We start from the raw sequence: 18,762 nt of genomic DNA, 5'->3' as shown, positions 1-18,762 counted from the left end.
ATTTTAATGGTGTTTTTACATAATCTCCTCATTGAATATTCATCACAGATGATGTCTTAGCAAACTGAAAGAAACTGTTCTGTTTACCCATTTATAATTTGAATTAGAGCCAAATAATGTTTTCCACCCAAATGTGTACTTATGGGGCACTATGACCTGCATATTTGAGCAGATTGCTGTATGGTTTTCATACTAATGACCAGAGATCATCTTCACTGATTCCAGTATATTTTTTATTAAGTCAAGAACAATGCAGGTCAAGAACAGCTCTACTCAAGTGATTATAAATGCAAAGACATAAAATCAAGGTAGACTCTAAAGGAATCAGCCTGTAATCATTAAAGTCATTCATATTTACCATTTCCTCTTAATACATATGAACCTCATGGCATAGGATGAAAATAAATATATTCATTACCACTGAGATGCAAGGGACATTTTCAACATAAGTATGGGATTTGAGAAAGTACATTGAGGTGTCAGAGATTGGATTTTAAAGCCAGTACAGGTAGGCTTTCATTACCAAAAAGATTAAATATGTAATTATGTTTTGTGTTGTGCTTTTTATTTTTGGAAATTAAAGCCATGGGAAGCATTGCTGAAAAATGTTCAAAATGTATGTGCTGTCATCACTATCGTTATTTTTATGGCTTTTGGGAGAAAGAGTTTTGTTTTCTCACCATGATCTCTAAGAGAAGGTTAATATTTACTATAGATGAATGAAAATATCTTCATAAGTCATTTTATTAGAATTAATTTTAATGGTTCAATTCTCCTATATAATATAGTTGTGGTAGGTTGATCTTGTCTGGCTGCCAGGTGCCCACCAAACTGCTTTCTTGCTCCTCCTCATCAGGCCAGGGGGACAAAATAAGATAAAAAAGCTTATGGGTCAAGGTAAGGACAGGGAGATTGCACACCAGTTAGGCAATATAGATTCAGCTTTGGGAAGATTTACAGACAATTAAAAATAGAGTAGGATGGTGAGAAACAACAATAAAAACTTTTTCTCAAGTCAAACTCTTCTGCATCCTTCCTGACTGAATGATGAAAAGGTATGGGGAATATGGGCTGCAGTCAATTCATAACAGCTCCTCTCTGCCACTCCTTCTTCACACTTGTACCCTGCTCTATTGCAGTGTCCCTCCTTTGGGATAGCAGTCATTCATAAACAGCTTGAATGTGGGTCCTTCCCACATGCTGCAGTTTATGGCTCCTTTCCTTTTTATTTTTTTCATGTAAAAGTGTAATTGTAAATTACAAAAGCTTTTGTCACATGCTAAGATTCTTATTACTTCCTAGACAGCCAGTTGAATTGAATTTTAGTTTATGAAAACAATAGTAATAATAATACGGGGAATTATTTAGAAAACAATTTGGTTTTTATTTCAAAAGTAACACTTGGGCCAACAAGGCATGTTGTTGTATATTGTAAAAATAGAGTAGGAAGAAAAGCTTTAAAAAAAATGCAATTTTCAAAGTCAGTTTAAGTTAATCTGTTAATATGAATGCTGAAATTTCATATTTATAACTGTTTGCTATTCATAATGTAAGCACAGGGAAAAGTTATTTACATGTTTTTATTTAGAATGAAGTTAACCTCGATGTATTTAAATTTTGTAGTGTATAACACTACATAAAAACTTCCAGATTTATGTAAAACCTTAGTGTCATGACAATTCAATGTCCATGTAATATATTGAGATTTTATTACAGGGATATGCATTCATTCATAGTTGTCTCATTCTCATCATGTATATAAATATTTTGTATTAATAAATGTATTTACAAGCAGTTTATATGTTCTACCATTATAATTAAGAGATTTTCTATATGAAGCATGTGTTTCCTTATTACACCAAGCACTTCAGTACACCAAAGATAGAATTTGTTTGTCCATCCCTAAATATCTGTTTTGGTATGAGATGCTCAGGTATTCAGGGTGTTACAAGCAAGGCTGATGTGTGTGACACAGGAAAATCCATGTCCCCCTAGAGAGGCAGTTAGACAAGATGCAAAGACATATATGGCAGAAAATATCCAAGTGTGGACATCTGAAAGAAAGAAACATTATATGCTGACACACTGCTTAGTTTTCCTCATAAAATTCCATAAATACAACCTTCCATTAGCACTGTAAACATACCTGCTTTATCAAAGTTTCTAACTTGGCTCAATATGGCCCAGACCTTTCCAGTCTCTATTTTAAATAGCATTAAACAGTAGTTGTGTACATTTCTAGTGAATTAATTTAACTGTCACATTGTATTTTTCTGAGGCATTTCTTTCTATAAATATTTTGGCATCTCCTTGTACCTCTGGAGGTTTTCCAGTGTTCAATTCAATTGCCTTTTTGCCCCATACAGTGTGATGGCAAGATGTGTCACCCTTCTAAATGAAATAGTTTGTGCTCTTGGAACTATTATGCCACAATAACAAGAAATCAACAAGATCAAGTACTCTTCTTCTCAAAGAAAACAGGTGTTTATGGACCTTTCTGCTACTACTCTATTGACAGATGACAAGTACTGCAGGAAATTATCCTTAAAATAAGTTTCATAGCATTAGAATGCATGAAATAAAGGATTTACCCAACATGTTCTAAAAAATAATATTTGACTTAGAACTACTTAGTATGTAAGTAAATCCTTACTTATGTAGTAAGGATTTCCCATAGTTAATTTTTTTGTTCAAGGTCACAAATTCAAATCTGCTTCGATATTTTGTTACTTTTATGTCCTGGACATTCCACTGACCCACATGTCATTACAAAGGTATTTGAATTCCCTTGGTGAATATTGTTCAATGATATTTGACTTGGAACACATAGAATTCATTATATTTTTTTAAGTTGTCTGAAATTTGAGTATTTGTCATATTTGGTTCATGTTTCACATAAAATTTAGGTAACAAGAATTAAAATGTCAGAAAACTCTTGAGGAATTATGCTGTTAAATAAGTAATTTTCAAGGACTTGAAATTAATTGCTTTAAGGACTACACAATAATAGTAGGGCAGGGATTTAACACTTTGGATTCCCACATAGGGCTCTGTCTAGAGAATAGTTTGTGTATAGATGGATATACACCCTCGATACTTAGACTCTTCTTCATGTAGACCTTTATTTCATGTGCTCTATCAAGATTCATATGCACTTATGCACTTTGAATTAATTAATAAAATTAACCTACTCTTTAAATACTTTAGGAAGAAAGACAACAGTCAAATGGGGTAAACTCAATATTTTTCTCCTGCTTAAATTTTTAAGGCAAAAAAAAATTGGTGTGCTCATTTAATAAGTGATATTCTCAGCCTTTATTTAAGTCAGAGTTCTTATCTGTCAATTCATGTGATCTTAGTTTATGTGTAATTTGTTTTTAAAAAATGTTAGATGAAGCTTTTAATTTTAATATTTAAAAAACAGTATTTTCAGACCTTGTTTTGAACAACAAATCTAAAAGTATTTCTTTAAAATGTTTTGAAAAAGGTTTACAATAATAAAATTAGCACAATAAGAATTATTTTTGATGAATGGCAAGAAAATAGATGCATTTTTTAAATTTAATTTTCATTTTTCAGTTTAAAACAAATGACATAGTGTTTTTTTAAAACTTGTATTTCCATATTTGTTTCCTACTGACAGTTGGAGCAGCAGCAGGAGCAAAAATGAAAGCCATATATTTGGCAATTTTCTTTGGCAGAAAATGAGAAATAGATCATCCTACTATATCAGAGAGCTGTCTAAAATTGTCCAAAAGTGATAAATTCCAAACTTTTAGTGTAAACATATGAATAATTATCTCCTCTTGCGATTCTGCTTTTTATTGTTTTAATTTTAGCTTTCAAACCTAAATCAAATTGATTGATAATTCATTAAAAATATGTCTCTCATAAATGTGAAATATTCATTGGACTTAAATTTAAATGCTGTATACTCTTCTGTGTACTTAGAAATGGTAACATATTTGTATACATATCAAACAAACAGAAAAGAGATGAAGGAAAATGTTTCAATGATTAAGATGGCAAAGTGAAATTCAACATGATGTTTAGACACTATAGCTGAAGATTAAAATCTAACTTGGCAACAAGCTGCTTCTCTGACTGAGTAACAGATTGTGGCAGCTCTGTTAACTCTGAAATCATCATTGTGGGATTTTTTTTAATGTCTCCCTCTACAGAAGAAACAAAACTGTGACTAAAAATGTGCTCATTCCTTTACTGTGGATGTATTTAAATTCCTTAATTAGATGATTAGTTATAGATCTATTTTACATAATTAACAGCTACCACTAAAAATGGCACTTCATAGTATCAAGAATTTTATTATTCTCATTGTTGCAATTAATTCTCTATTTTTTATGGGTTTATTTTCCAGCCACTGTGTGTCCATCCTTTTTATCCTATATATCAGAAAGTTCTTCCTTATTGGAGTAATCTAAGATTAGTGCCAAATCACTTCATAACTTTTACTACATAAACAAAATGAGCTGATTTTTCTTAAGATTGTTCTTATTGTTTTCTTCCAAAGATCTCAGACTATTTGGCCTAAATTAACTTGCTGAGGAAGGGACATGTTGGTTATGGCAAGCACTTTCAAAGTTATCTATGTTAACAATGGCAATCTAAAGAAAGAAAGCTGTGGGTAAAAAGACAATCTGTGTTTACTTACCTGAGAAATGCTCCAAGCATGGGACAATCACCTGATAATAGTCATCATAAAACAAACTGTAAGATTATTATTACTGTTGTTGTTATTGTTGTTGTTATTGTTATTTTACTTTTTTCCTCCTTTTTTACATACTGTGCCAGCATTATTGGTTTTACATTACTACTATTATATGATATATTATTACTGTTATTTCCTTCTTATCTTTGTTTCATTTCTACCAGGTGTGGTTATTAGGTTAATTTTCAAGTCATTAGTGGAGGCTAAAGGGAAAATAAATTCCTGAGAATGAGGAATATATATTATAATGTCAATATTGAAAAACAAGCACATTTCTTTTTATAATTGCTTTTTAAGTAACTGCAGTTGTTGGATAATGGTAGTGCCAAAAGCCTTCAACATTTCTTTAAAATAATGAACAAAATAATCCAGGTGTTTTCAATAAACTTGTAGTCATTCAATAAAAACTAGAGGTATTAAAATTTTACAGGACAGGCCCTTCTATTGGCATCAATTTTATTTTGTCTGGTTGGAGCCTATCTCAGCCTGGTAATTGCAAGTTATTAATTTTGCATCTTATTAATTGCACCTTTACCCATGCCGAATTATGAATAATATGGCTGGGATAAATATTTTGCCTTATTTAAGGGCTTTGAGGGAAAATGAATAACTTGATTTACAAAGGAATATGAAAAAAAACTTATGCCATCTTTCACAATAAATCACCCAAAAAATTTATGCATTAGAGTTACCTAGTTTTGTTACTATATAGTTAATTTTTTACATTTCCTCTTCCTCTGGATTTTGGCCATAATTACATTGCCACTTAAAAATTCAAGAGATATCACTGTAGGAGGGGTGGGCTAGGGAAAGAGTGGAGTTTTGAGAGTTTTCTCAAAAAATCCTTCTTCTATGTGTTCTCTAATACTGGCAACATCTTTTGAAATTGCTTCTATATTATGTTGTTCTTAAGTGAAGTAGGTGCTCCAAACCTTGGCTTAAAGCTCTGCTTTCAGAATCTGGCTCCATTCTTCTAAAAATTAAAAAAAAATATTTAGAAATCTGAAAGACTGTAGCAGTATTTCCATGTTTATGTCTATAGAAAAAAAATTGAATGTTTATGTTACTCTCAATATTTACATAGCAGCAGGGAGAAGATGCAAAGCAGGAAAATACTGTTACATTTGAAGGAAAATACTGTTACACTAAGTACTGTTACATTTGTCAATGAAATGGAATAACCTATTACAGTTGCAAACAGCTTTTATAAAAAAACTTTATAACTAACACATTTTCTTTTTATTATTTTAAAATTTCTAAACATGGATGCCCAGGACTGTTTTATTTTCTGATTTTAATGTATGCTACTATAGTTTTACTCAGGTAACAAATTGTCTCACTGTATTTTCTCATCTTTAAGAGATATTCCTTCAAGGAGGTCCTGGGTTGTTTTTTTTTTCTTTTTTTTTTTTTTTTGTGGGTTGGTTATTTTTTTGGTTTTGTGGTTTTGGTTTTTTTTTTTTTTTTCTTTTCTTGGTTTGGGTTTGTTTTTTGTGGTTTTTGTGGGGATTTTTTGCTTGTTTATGTTGATTTGTTTGTTTTGGCGGGTTTTTGTCTGTTTTTCTTTGGTTTTTTTTTGTTATTTTGGTTTTGATTTTTTTGTTTAGGTTTTTTTGTTTGGTTTTTTTTGTTTCATTTTTGGGGTGATAAGATACACTTCTATTATCATTGATGCTGTTTTGAAGTTGTTGACTTGATCTGCTTGTAAATATAAGAGATATCTTATGGGGAGTTTCCATTTATTCTTGCATCTTAGAAAAAATTCACTTCTCTTGCTTAATACTTTCTCTTTACTTAATGCATACATTTATAACATATATAAGTAATAGTAAAATAGTAAAATCGTTTTAGTAGTGAAAGAACTTGCACACCTAGGTGTTTTGGAGATGTAGCACTGCCGTGTGCCCTATTGCTTCCTCCAGGCAGAATGTCCATACAGGCATTTCCTACAACTCTGGTGCTGTTTTTATCCATTTCTTGCAACAGCAATTATGCCAGCAGAAATATGAAGTATGGAAGTATCTAGGATAAAGGAAAATGTTTCAAATGAAAAACTAATTATGAAAAATTCACTTGCAGAACTTTTGTATGGGTACCTCCTTAGGTGTCTCGTATTTTTAAGCTTTTACTTGTTTTCTGTTTTCACAGTCTATTTATCTAATAAGAAGTAATCATTCTGAATTGCTTATAAGGGAATTTTGTCTCATACCTTTCAGAAAGCAAATAGGATCATTCTTCTGTAAGAAGAATGTAACTGATCATCCAGGAATAAACATAATATGTTTGGAAGCAATTTTCATGTTTCCAGTTTTTCTAAATGAAAATTAATTCTTTTCCTCATTTAATCTGTTTGTATTAAGCATATGTAAATGGTGATGGTAAAATTAGTATTACTGGAATTTTTAATTGCAAAACAAAACTGAATCTGGATAAGCACCACAGAGCTGCTTTTTTCCTCCCCTGGTATATTAATCAGTATTGTTAAACCACATATGTAGTATATGGTGGTATATTGTGATATTATTGAATCCTCATAAGTTTTTCCTATGCAGTACTCATATCTATATTGATATATAGATACAGATATTGATATAGATATATCCATACACTTGTCTAATATTCTTCAATCTGCCTTCTAACAAATCTTAAAAATTATTCTGGCAATTCAAAGCTTAATCTACACACAAATTTTAACCAAATAGATATGGGTAAAAATTAGGTTCTCAGAGTCATCAAAACTCCCATATAGTCATTAGAAACAGTACTTCTAAGTGGTAGTTTGCTCCACCGTAAGATAGGTAATATGACTTGTGTCAGGCCAGTCTCACTTAAGGGCTTGGTAAAATTTTGGAGAAAATTATTCTGAGAATTATTGAAAAACACCTGAAGGACAACACAGTCAATGGTCACAGTGAGCAGTTCTTCATGGGGATGAAAGTTCTTCATGTCCTGCTTGACATACTTAATTTCTTTTTATGATAGGTTAACCCACCTAGCTGATCAAAGGAACCCAGCTGATGTTATCTTTTTGGATTTCAGTATTTTTTAATACTGTGTCTCACTGGATCCTTCTGGACAAAATGTCCAGAACTCAGCTGCATAAACACATCATGTGATGGGTGATGGGTGATCAACTGGCTCGTGGACACAAAGAGTGACAGTGACTAGGATGACACCAGACTGGGGACTTGTCACTAGTGGTGTTCCACAGGGCTCCATCCTCAGCCCAGTTCTCTCACATATTGTCATAAATGAGTGTGATGCAGGACTGGAAGGAATACTGAGCAGGTTAGCAGATGATACAAAACTGGGAGGAGCTGTTGACTCCCTCAAAGGCAGGGGGGCCCTGCAGACAGACCTCAATAAATTAGAGTACTGGACAATCACCAGCCGTAGAAAGTTCACCTTGCCATAGGAAAGCCAAGTGCTGGATCCTACACCTGGGATGGAGCAATCCTGATTGTATGTATAGATTAGAAACTGGAATCAGAACTCTTGGAAATAGACCTGGGGGACCTGGTCACAGAATCACAGAACCACAGAATGACTAGTTTGGAAGAGACCTTCAAGATCATCAAGTCCAACCCATGCCCTAAACACCTTAACTAAACCATAGCACCAAGTGTCATACCTAGTCTTTTTTTGATCACATCCAGGGATGGTGACTCCACCACCTCCCCAGGCAGGCCATTCCAATATTTTATCACTCTTTCTGTGGAAACTTCTTCCTAATATCCAAACTATATTTCCCCTGACACAGCTTGAGACTGTGTCCTCTCGTTCTGTCAGTTGCTGCCTGGAGAAAGAGACCAACCCCCAGCTGACTACAGGAGCAACTTTCAGGGAGTTGTAGTGAATGATAAGGTCACACCTGAGTCTCCTCTTCTCCAGGCTGAAAAACCCCAGCTCCCTCAGTCATTCCTCACAGGGCTTGTGTTCCAAGCCCCTCACCAGCCTTGTTGCCTCCTCTGGATGCACTCAGGTGTCTCAATGTCCTTCCCAAACTGAGGGGCCAGAACTGGACACAGCACTCAAGGTGTGGCCTCACCAGTGCAGAGTACAGGGTAATAATGACCTCCCTGCTCCTGCTGGCCACACTATTCCTGATACAGGCCAATAGCAAGCTGAATATAAGTGAGCAATGTGCTGGCAGCCAGGAGGGCCAACCCTGTCCTGGGGGCATCAGGTCCAGCATCGCCAGCCGGGCCAAAGAGGGGATTGCTCCTCTCTGCTCTGCACTGGGGTGGCCTCACCTCGAGTGCTGGGGGCAATTTTGGACACTACATTATTAAAAGGACATTAAACTTTGAGAGCATTCAGAGGAGGGCAGCAAAGATGGTGAAGGGCCTTGAGGGGAAGCTGTATGAGGAGCAGCTGAGGTGACCTGGTCTGTTCAGCCTGGAGGAGACTGAGGGGAGACCTCACTGCAGCTACAGCTCCTTGTGAGGGGAGGAGGAGGGGCAGACACTGATTTCTTCTCTCTGTGGTGACAGTGACGGGACCTGAGGGAATGGCCTGAAGCTGTGTCAGAGGAGGTGTAGGTTGGATATCAGAGAAAGGTTCTTCACCCAGAGCATGGCTGGGCAATGGAACAGGCTCTGCAGGGAAGTGGTCACAGCACCAAGCCTCAGGCACATGGTGTGACTCTTGGGCCTGTATTGTACAGGGCCGGGAACTGTACTCAATGATCCTTGTGGGTCCTTTCCAACTCAGGAAATGTTATGAGAGAAAAGTGCCATTTTCTGTCCACCAGCTGTGAAAAGAGCAATGATTAGACAGGATGCTTACTGTTTAAACATTAAAATTTACTTTCTGTGAGTCAGATTGAAGGAATTCAAGTTAGTCCTCTTAGCCCTCAACCATTTGAAGGTCTTTCCAAAAGATTTTATGTGTTAGCATAGAATAACAATTATCATGGAAATGGAGATAACAAGATTTTGTTTAATAGTGTGTAATATGTCTTCACAATGTATCCCCATAAAGGAATGTTTCTTGTCACATTTCCTATATGCTTAGCCAGAAGCTTAAAACTTTCATTTATGGTTTATATCCAATTACTTTTTTTTCTAACTTATTTTAGTATTAAAGAGGTGAACATTCATATTTGTTTTTAAATTGTTGTATAAAAGAATTTGTGTGTCTAACCAAATGTATTATTTGGAGTCAAACCAAATGTATTATTTAAATAATACATTACCTTATATTTTCATGGAATATTCTATTAGGTTTTTTCCTCCATATGAAATAATAATTGCATTAAAAGTCTTGCAGTTTTGTTTTTTGTTTTTTTTTTTGCCAGGAATAATTCTCTTTTTGTGCTTCTAAAATTTTTTTTTAGAATTTTTGCTTCATTTTGACTTTATTAGTCTTGATTTAATAATGAAATTTTGCATGTTAACCCCTGATATCATCTAGAAATACCAGAAGGTATATCAGAAGATGAAAATGTATATTGTTTTATCTGAAGCATATTGCCTGAAAATCATATGATTATTGTAACAATGGACAACCAAGGCATGAGACCCCACTAGCAGGGCTTTAGGAAAGGCAGATTCAAGCTGATCTCCTTTTAGATGACCCCCCTAGTTGATGAGGGAAATGCTGTGGATTTTCTCTGCCTGTAGGCTTTTCTTTGGGTTACAAACAAAAGCAACATAGTTCAATATAAATATCACCTAATCTAGTGGTGTAAGTTCCTCTCTACAGTTCATTGTACTAGACTTCCAATTCCAACACAGAAATTGAGGGGGCCTGGATTTCTTTTTTAATACTGAGAAAGTTTAAACAACTAGCTTAGCTTGGGTGATGCTTTTTTAGAGGGCTAAAATTTGATTGAGATGCATTCTGCCTTGATGATCACATAGCAATACATTTAAGTGGATGGAAAGCGTAGTTTTTCTATGTGTTTCTTCCAAAAAAAGGAGCATAATAAATCTTGTGCTGAAAACTCAAATCTGACTCAAATGTTGTTTCTAACCACAAAACAGAAGAAAAATTAACTGCATCACTTGCAATGGCTGATGCTGTCTGAGAGCTTATTCAGGAATATCTCTAAAAGTTAGTATAAAGATAAAATGAATAATTTTGTGGAAAATCACTGACTGCACTATCGTGTCAAGTTGTTTGCAGAAACCTTTTGTATCAAATTACAAAAAGGTGCAATGTCCTGATATATGTGTATATATATATAAGCTGCAACTACTTGCCAATACTGAACTGTAAAATTGCTTGTCTTAGAATTGTTCTTTTATAGAAACTAAGTCCATTTTCGTAATTTATTTTACCTTAAAAAATTAAGTTTTGTAAATAACTTTTCAAAGAACTCTGAGAGGTACTTTTTTAATTTTCTTGGCAATTCATGACTAGACATTATGTGGAATCACAGTTTAATGTTAGTAATTTATGCAAGGAAATTCATGCTTTTGAATTTCTGTGAACCAGCCTCCTCCATCTTTTTATGAATTGGTAGTTCATATGTTCTACCTTGTTATTGTATAATCGAAGGGATAAGAATGTTTTAATATACTTCCAATACTAGCTCTACAATTTTTATATTGTTAAAATATATACATATACAATATATATAGAGTTAGAAAAAGAAAATAGATTTCTTACTTCAATAATGAACAATTATCATCAGTTAGTGGTGTCTGGCATCTTTGTAGTTTTGTATGTGATACTTCTGAAGCATTATGGCAGTGACTTGCTCCTAAGTATGAGAAAATACAGAATTTTCTGCACTTGTGGCCTTTCTAGGTATATTTCAAAAATAATTATTGCATCATTATTTGATTTATAGTAGGCAAATAATTCAATAATTGAACAGGTTAGATAACATGTACTGTTATGGAATGTTTGAAGTAACTGAGTTATTTAATTTTAATAGGTCATAAAGCTTGCTTTTGAAGAGTTTGAACTGGAAAGAGGCTATGATACTCTTACTGTTGGAGATGCTGGGAAAGTTGGTGACACCAGAACAGTGTTGTATGTGTAAGTATACAACTTGAAAAATTTTTCTTGGAAATTTGCTGTCATGTTGTTTCTTCCAGGCCAGGATATATCTACTTAAATTTGCAATTTTAATGTATGGAACTTGATAATTAATGTAAGCTTAAAATTCAAGTACCATCAACGAAGATTTTTCATTACAAAGTTTGCTCCAAATAATTAGTAGCATCTTTATAGTCTTTAACATTATAGGCTTTAACATAACATAGAGACTAAAAACTGCAAATTGAATTTTTTAAAATAAAAAATAATGCTTCCTTTAAAAAACAACTACCTTTATAACTGGATTTGTATTCACAAGCAATTAAGGGAATTATAAAAGGTTCAGATTTCAGTGAACAGAAGATACAACTTGTGTAAAAAAAAAAGGCATTGTTTGAGTCAAAATTTCAATATTCAAAATTGGATTTGTGTATAAAGTTTTAATGAAAGGATATAGTCCACTTTTCAGTAAATTTAAATATGCTTTATGGAATAATATAATATAGTGTAACATATTGATGGTGTAGGAATTTAGATAAATTTGAACGAAAATTCCAAACTAGATAGCTACTCTTAATTTACAGCTCTTCAGTAGTGTCTGGACTAATGGAAATAATAGAAACCTGTACAGATTAATTAATCTCATCTACCTTAACCATCTCATTTTTGTTGCATATGCTATTTTTTCTTACTGCATAATGAGATCTTGTGGTTAACAAGATATTTTGGCTGCCACTTTTAGAGGGTTAAGTTATCATGTGAATCCTGGTCACCAAACACAGACCAAAATTACAGATTTGATAAATTATCAATGACTAAATAAGAGAAATTAGCAGCAATTATGCCATAATAACATTACTGTCTTTATCCAACAGATAAAAATCTGTTCGATAAAGACAGTATTGAACACATTTGATAAAAAAATCCAATGTAGTTTTATATTTTGAGAGGGTTTTAATTCATAAAAATAATTGCCATTTAATTTCCTTTACTTAATTATAGCAAATGAGTGCTCTTAATACCCACACATTTTATTTTAAATAAACTAGAATGCTTTTGTAGGGAGAGATCTGAGGACAATATTTCCATTACATGTATTGGCTTATGAATCTAGAGATATATTATTTGTTAATATCTCAACTGTCTTATCAAAGTTCTTAGAAAACTCCTAGTTTAATTTGGCTGAAAAGTATGATGAAGAATTATTGAATTATTTGCTCAATGCTTGTTTTTCTTGGTTTGCAATACCAAGTATCTGCTACTGAGTAAATTGAATTCTATATTCTGAGTATCTGAAAAAGGAAAAAAGAAAAAAAAATTAAAGCAGACAAGGAAACTCCCTGTTTTGAAGGCTTGCACATTATACTAACAAAAAAAACATGAACTGGGAATGCGTAATGCGTTTCCATGCCTAAGTTTATTTTTGCTTGTATTTTGCAGAGCAGTTGTATAATGCAACCGCCCTTCTGGTGAGGTTGATCTAATTACTTGTAACTATGACAAAAGGGTTTGCATTTTTTTTCTTTTTTGAATTGGGATACATTTTTGCTCATAGAGAGTGCAAAACTCCTTAAGAGTCAAGTCTTTAAGTAGGAAATTTGCTATCCTAAACTGTTAATTGTTTTCTACACTGTGCATAATTCATATGTCAAAACTTGCCAAAATTATGTCAATATAAAAACTAGGTGTCAATTTTCTTTTTTTTACCTTTCCATTTGAAGCCATTTAGCCTGTGACTACCTAGTTCACATCTATTTTCCATGACTATGCAAAAAATAAAAATAGAAATTAAAAATATTATTTTCTCATATTAATTGCTATTTAATAAGCAGGACTCCATAATAACATCACCTCCTATAACTTTTTTTAACTTTAACAACATTCTAAAAATTCTGTAGCAGACATCCACTTCTAAATCCACCACTGGCATTTCTAGAACTAGTACAATGGTCCGACTAGAGACACACTTTAATTCTAACCATTTCTTTAATATATTTTTTGACTAAAATAGCAACTGTTTTATCCATATTACTCTACAGCCCATCCTGTAGGATTATGGTACAGTGTTGGTCCTACCATCTTTATTGTAAATTGTATGTTTGATGAAAGTGAAATCTATGCAAATAAATTTAGCTGCCTTTTGGGTAGTAAAATTAGCATTACACTGAAAATCATTTGAGAAACGAAATTATTAATAACTGAAATACACTCGAATACAGGAAGGCCCAAGGACAAGTCTCATGATAATTAATAATGAATCTGAATTTCTATTGAGACAATGTTCTTGAAGTTATTAAACACTGGATTGTATCATGTATTATGAAATATGTTATACTTAAACAGCACCACAGATATGTGCCATTTCACTTGCTGTTCAGAAGGGTCTTCTGTAAATGTAAAGTAACATCTCTCATAAAACACCAGGTCCAATTGTAGATATATTATCATAAGAAAGTTCAAACCTAAATGTCAGAGTGATTTTCTTATCAAAATTTTTATTAGTTGGTTGTAATAACATCTGTTACATTTAATGAGCTTTCAGCAGCACCTTGCAGTTTCTTATTCATCCCAGGAGACTGAAGGAGCTTAGAGTGAAGACTTTTCTAGCTAGATTTAATTTCTAAATTTCTCAGGGCATCTTAAAGAAATAATACAGCTTTTCTTACAGTCTTCAAGCTTCTGTTGGCAGACAAAATGCCCGAATTTCTGCAGAAATTATGCAGAATATCACTGTAGAATCCCATGCATTTGATTCTAAAACTTTGTAGATTTTCTGATTTAGTTGCAGATGGTCTGATCTTGAGATGATTACAGACTGGGAAAAACTCAGATTCAGTTACAGCATGTGTTGGTAGACAGATCTGCATTCCCTAAAGATTTGATCTGCTTTATCTTCTATCCTAGCTGAAGGATGTAGTTCTATCTATGGAGGCATTCTCAAGGAATAAAACCAAACAGAAACAACAAAACCCAAACTAAACCAGCAAACAAAACAAAACAAAAAAACAGACAGAAATTACCACCACCAGAAATAACTCTCCATTTTATTGATTTCTGCTTTTGGCTTCTTTTTTTTTTTTTTTTGGGGGGGGGGGGAGGGGGAGGGAAATTGTTTTCTCCCACTTCCTTCCTTTCCAAAAGTCTTGGCCCTCTTCCTATACACCAAGATGTGAATCTGAGGAAGCGATTGTATTTTGTTTGGTTCGTATCTATCATCTATGGATAGACCACTGATATTTTGACAGAAGGAGGTTCTTCCTATTTGATGAGTTTACCTTTTCAGTTGTGGCTTTTTCTTTTCTTCTCTTTTCTCTTTTTCTTTTTCTTTTTCTTTTTCTTTTTCTTTTTCTTTTTCTTTTTCTTTTTCTTTTTCTTTTTCTTTTTCTTTTTCTTTTTCTTTTTTCTTTTTCTTTCTTCCTTTTTTTTTGCTTGCATTCTGTAGAGACATTTATATTAATTGAAAGCATTCCATCGTACTCATAACGACTTAGAATTTTCGGGTTCATCTTATCTGTGTTCAGAAATTATCAGTGTAGGTCTCATACATTAATCAGATTACCAAGTATAAAGAGAGCCATTTAAACAGTTGTTAGTTGTCCTGCAATAGGTTTACACATTTAAATAGCCACTGAGAAATTTTTGCAAAAAAGTCGCAAGTTTCCAGTTGTCCTTCAATGTATATGTAATCTTTGCATTTTCTTTCCTTGTATATGTATTTCTGCAGGTGTCTCCTATACTACTTTTGTTTGTTACTCACTGTCTGGTGGAGTATTTTTCTTTCCTAAGCTGGTTATATTATTAATTTAAATGAATGTCCCAACTTTATCAACATTCATTATTTTATCAGCAAGAGAATGTTAGATATTCTGACTATACCTAGCATCACTTTGAAGCTGTACAGCTCCCAATTAATTTAGTAATCAGCTCAGTTTTCAGACTAAGCAGCTGCTTTATTTTCATTCTTACACAGGTCAAACTGAACAACCTAGCTATTTATCATTGTTTCCTGATTTCCTTACTTATCCAAGCTAAGCACTGTTTGTGTGTTTGCATATGCTGAGTTATAATGGATTTTTTTCCTTTCCTTTTCTGCACCTATAGTATCAAAATAATCAAATACTTACTAAGGTCATAACCAGAAATCTTATAGATCATATTAGAGCAAACTCAGCCATTTTATTGGCAGTTCCAGGTGCTGTGTTCAGTAGTAATGAGTAAGCCCATTCTTCTCATATGGGGATTGTGGTTTTAAATTTTATTTTCAATATATCTGAGTGAGAACCCAGATTATTGCAGATATGGGATATGGTCACTTTTTCATAACCTTGATTGAAGACACAGAGAATTCCTATAACTTTTCTCATGCTTCCTCTGTTCTCACCTTGTTTCTGCTCAGCCTCTGCTTTTATTATGTCTTTGCATTTAAGTTTTAACAGTATTAACATCTGGTTTACTATATTTAAATAATATGTTTTTGAAATAATCCATACACTGTTTTCTTGAGAAATTCTGCTTCTAGAACATCTTATCTTGGTTTGGCACATCATCAATTTTACTTTACTGATGCCTATTTGTTTTGCATGATCAAGACTGAGGGCTGGAAGAAAGAGAATTTTCTGGTTTGTATCTAATAAAAGTTTAGTTAGTGAGAGTCTACCACCACTTTTTATGTGTGACTTTCCCACTGCTTTTTGTAAAACTTGTTTTTCACTGTTAAGAAGCAATCTTTCCTAATGATTCTTTTTGACAGACAATTTTTTTGGTATCAGAATTGTAGATGTATAAGTGACACTACTGACAAGTGCTGAAGTTTTATGATGGGATTCATCAGTTTGCCTTATATGTGTTGTATACTGCACTGTTTTTATCTATACAGACTTATCACACATTACTGTGTGAGAAAGAGCAGTTTCCCTGTAATTTGAGAGGTCACTCTGAGTTATTTGAATGGCATAAATGTGATGGTAGTATGTTCTGGACACACAGGCTGTAAGGCATGTAAAGCAATTTTCTTCACTTTTAAAAAGCATGGCAGAAAACCAATACTGACCCAAACAGGTGAAAACTAATTCATTCAGTCACTCTCATCTCTCACAAGTTAATTACTCAATGGAAACTTTAGGCAGGAACAGCTTTATTAGGAGTGTTTAATTATTGTAGAATGCAGTCATTCAAAATATTATTTTCTATTACTTTGCATCGTTCTATTTCATATAGAATAGTTCATTTTATCAGAAAAACAAGTGATTAGAACAGGATGTGAATAGCTTAAAAGCCAGTGTTTTGTGCTAGTGGTGGTGATAGTAGTAGTACTAGTAATTTATGCATCTACAAATGACTTTGCCATTTATCCTACATACAGACTCACTGGATCTAGTGTTCCTGATCTAATTGTGAGCATGAGCAACCAGATGTGGCTTCATTTGCAATCTGATGACAGCATTGGCTCACCAGGATTCAAAGCTGTTTATCAAGGTATGAGCTAAGTTAACTATTTTAAACTTATGTTGTAGCTTACTTTGTTATATCCCAACAAATTAATTTCAAATAGGTATTTAGTCCTTTCACAAACTGAATAGGTTTTATGCTGTCTCTATTGTCAATTAATAGCAAATGACATGAATTTTCAAATATCTACAAAATAACTAAAAATATTTGCAAGTAAAAATGAAATTTATTGTTCCAATACTTTTTGCTGGGAGATCAATAGAAGCTACAAATTTCTAATATATTTGAAAGGTCCTAAATTTTATATTCTGCTAACCCATATCACATTGGATACTATTTGGAAAATATTGTTAATATTCTAAGACTTTTTGTGGTCTTAGTTTTTATAAAACTTATTTTCATGCCTCACTGAGAATCTTCACAGACCTCAGTCAAAATTAGTCTTTAATGAAAATAATGGAACAGATATATTGTATATTATTGTGGAAATTAGGAAGTTATAGAGAATCGTGGAAATTTAACTAAAGAAATTATCTAAGTTACCCTAGCCTCATTTGTGTTGCTTCTGTCTCAAAGAAATGAGAATCTTTGCAATATAAATATCTTGGGTTGTTTTTTTTTTTTTTTTGATGGTGTGAAATTCAATACCTTCTGAAGTTGATTAATTGTATTAAAAATACCTGATATCTCTTAGTATGCATTCATGTATTGAATTTTTCCCTTTTCAATAGGTTGTATAGACCTGCAGCTAAAAAGAGCTCTTTCTTATTAACATCTGGTATCATTTTCTGTTAATTTCCATGTTAATTAGTTCACCTTAAGGATAAGGGAAAACACTTGATACTATTTTCAATAGTACCTTATGGGCACATATGATGAAAATTATTTGATAATAATCTTGTCAAAATTAGTTTTGTACAAAAGATGCCGCAAAACACTGAGAGATTTTCACAGTTCAGAAACTGAAAATAACTGAATTAGAAGAGTGGGAGTGCTCCTTAAACATTGTCCATAAACTGAAGTACTCTAAGTGTTTCACTTCATTTCTAGTTACCTTACTGTTTCAATACTAAAACAGGCAAAATAAAGAATGGAAAGTTATGGAGATGTTAACCTCAAGATTAGAAAGCTATACATTTATTGCACTAAGAACATTAAGGCTTGCCTGAGCAGGTTTTTAGAAGTAGGGTCTGTGGCTGTGACATATTCTGAATGTTGAAGAACAGGCAGGGGAAATATTCCCCTGTGGTCAGCCAGGAAACATGGTGGTACTTCTCCACACCAATAGTTTTCTACTAGTGATCTCTCCTTTGAGTCAGGTGGTGATGATAGCAGTGATTTGGGTTATATTGCCACCATTATTTTTCCTTAAAAAAACTGTCTTTCTTTGGGACTCACTCAAGCTCACTATTTGTTATTCTCACTCATGGTACTGATTGGAGCATGATAATCAGATCAACTGTTTTACATTCATAGTTTAAGTTTCTGTGAGCACATATTGTTGGATAATATTTGAGTGTTTTAATTATTATTATCTACTTCTTTTATGCACCATGTTTTGGTTTTCTTTAATGTGAACTGAAATCAACAAAATA

At 33.2% G+C, this 18,762-nt stretch overlaps 1 protein-coding gene across 1 annotated transcript in view; it reads left to right on the top strand.

Moving 5' to 3' along the window:
* CSMD1 (CUB and Sushi multiple domains 1) overlaps window positions 1-18,762 on the top strand; it is a 1,073,317-nt gene that overhangs the window by 778,207 nt on the left and 276,348 nt on the right. The window contains 2 exon segments of the mRNA XM_036380277.2: window positions 11,616-11,719; window positions 17,082-17,194. Of these exon segments, the coding sequence (XP_036236170.2) occupies window positions 11,616-11,719; window positions 17,082-17,194 (217 nt within the window).

This window comes from Molothrus ater, chromosome 3 (genome assembly GCF_012460135.2).
Source record: "Molothrus ater isolate BHLD 08-10-18 breed brown headed cowbird chromosome 3, BPBGC_Mater_1.1, whole genome shotgun sequence".
Lineage (NCBI taxonomy): Eukaryota > Metazoa > Chordata > Aves > Passeriformes > Icteridae > Molothrus > Molothrus ater.
Note: the sequence above shows the minus strand (reverse complement) of the source record. Positions and strands in the feature narration are given on the sequence as shown.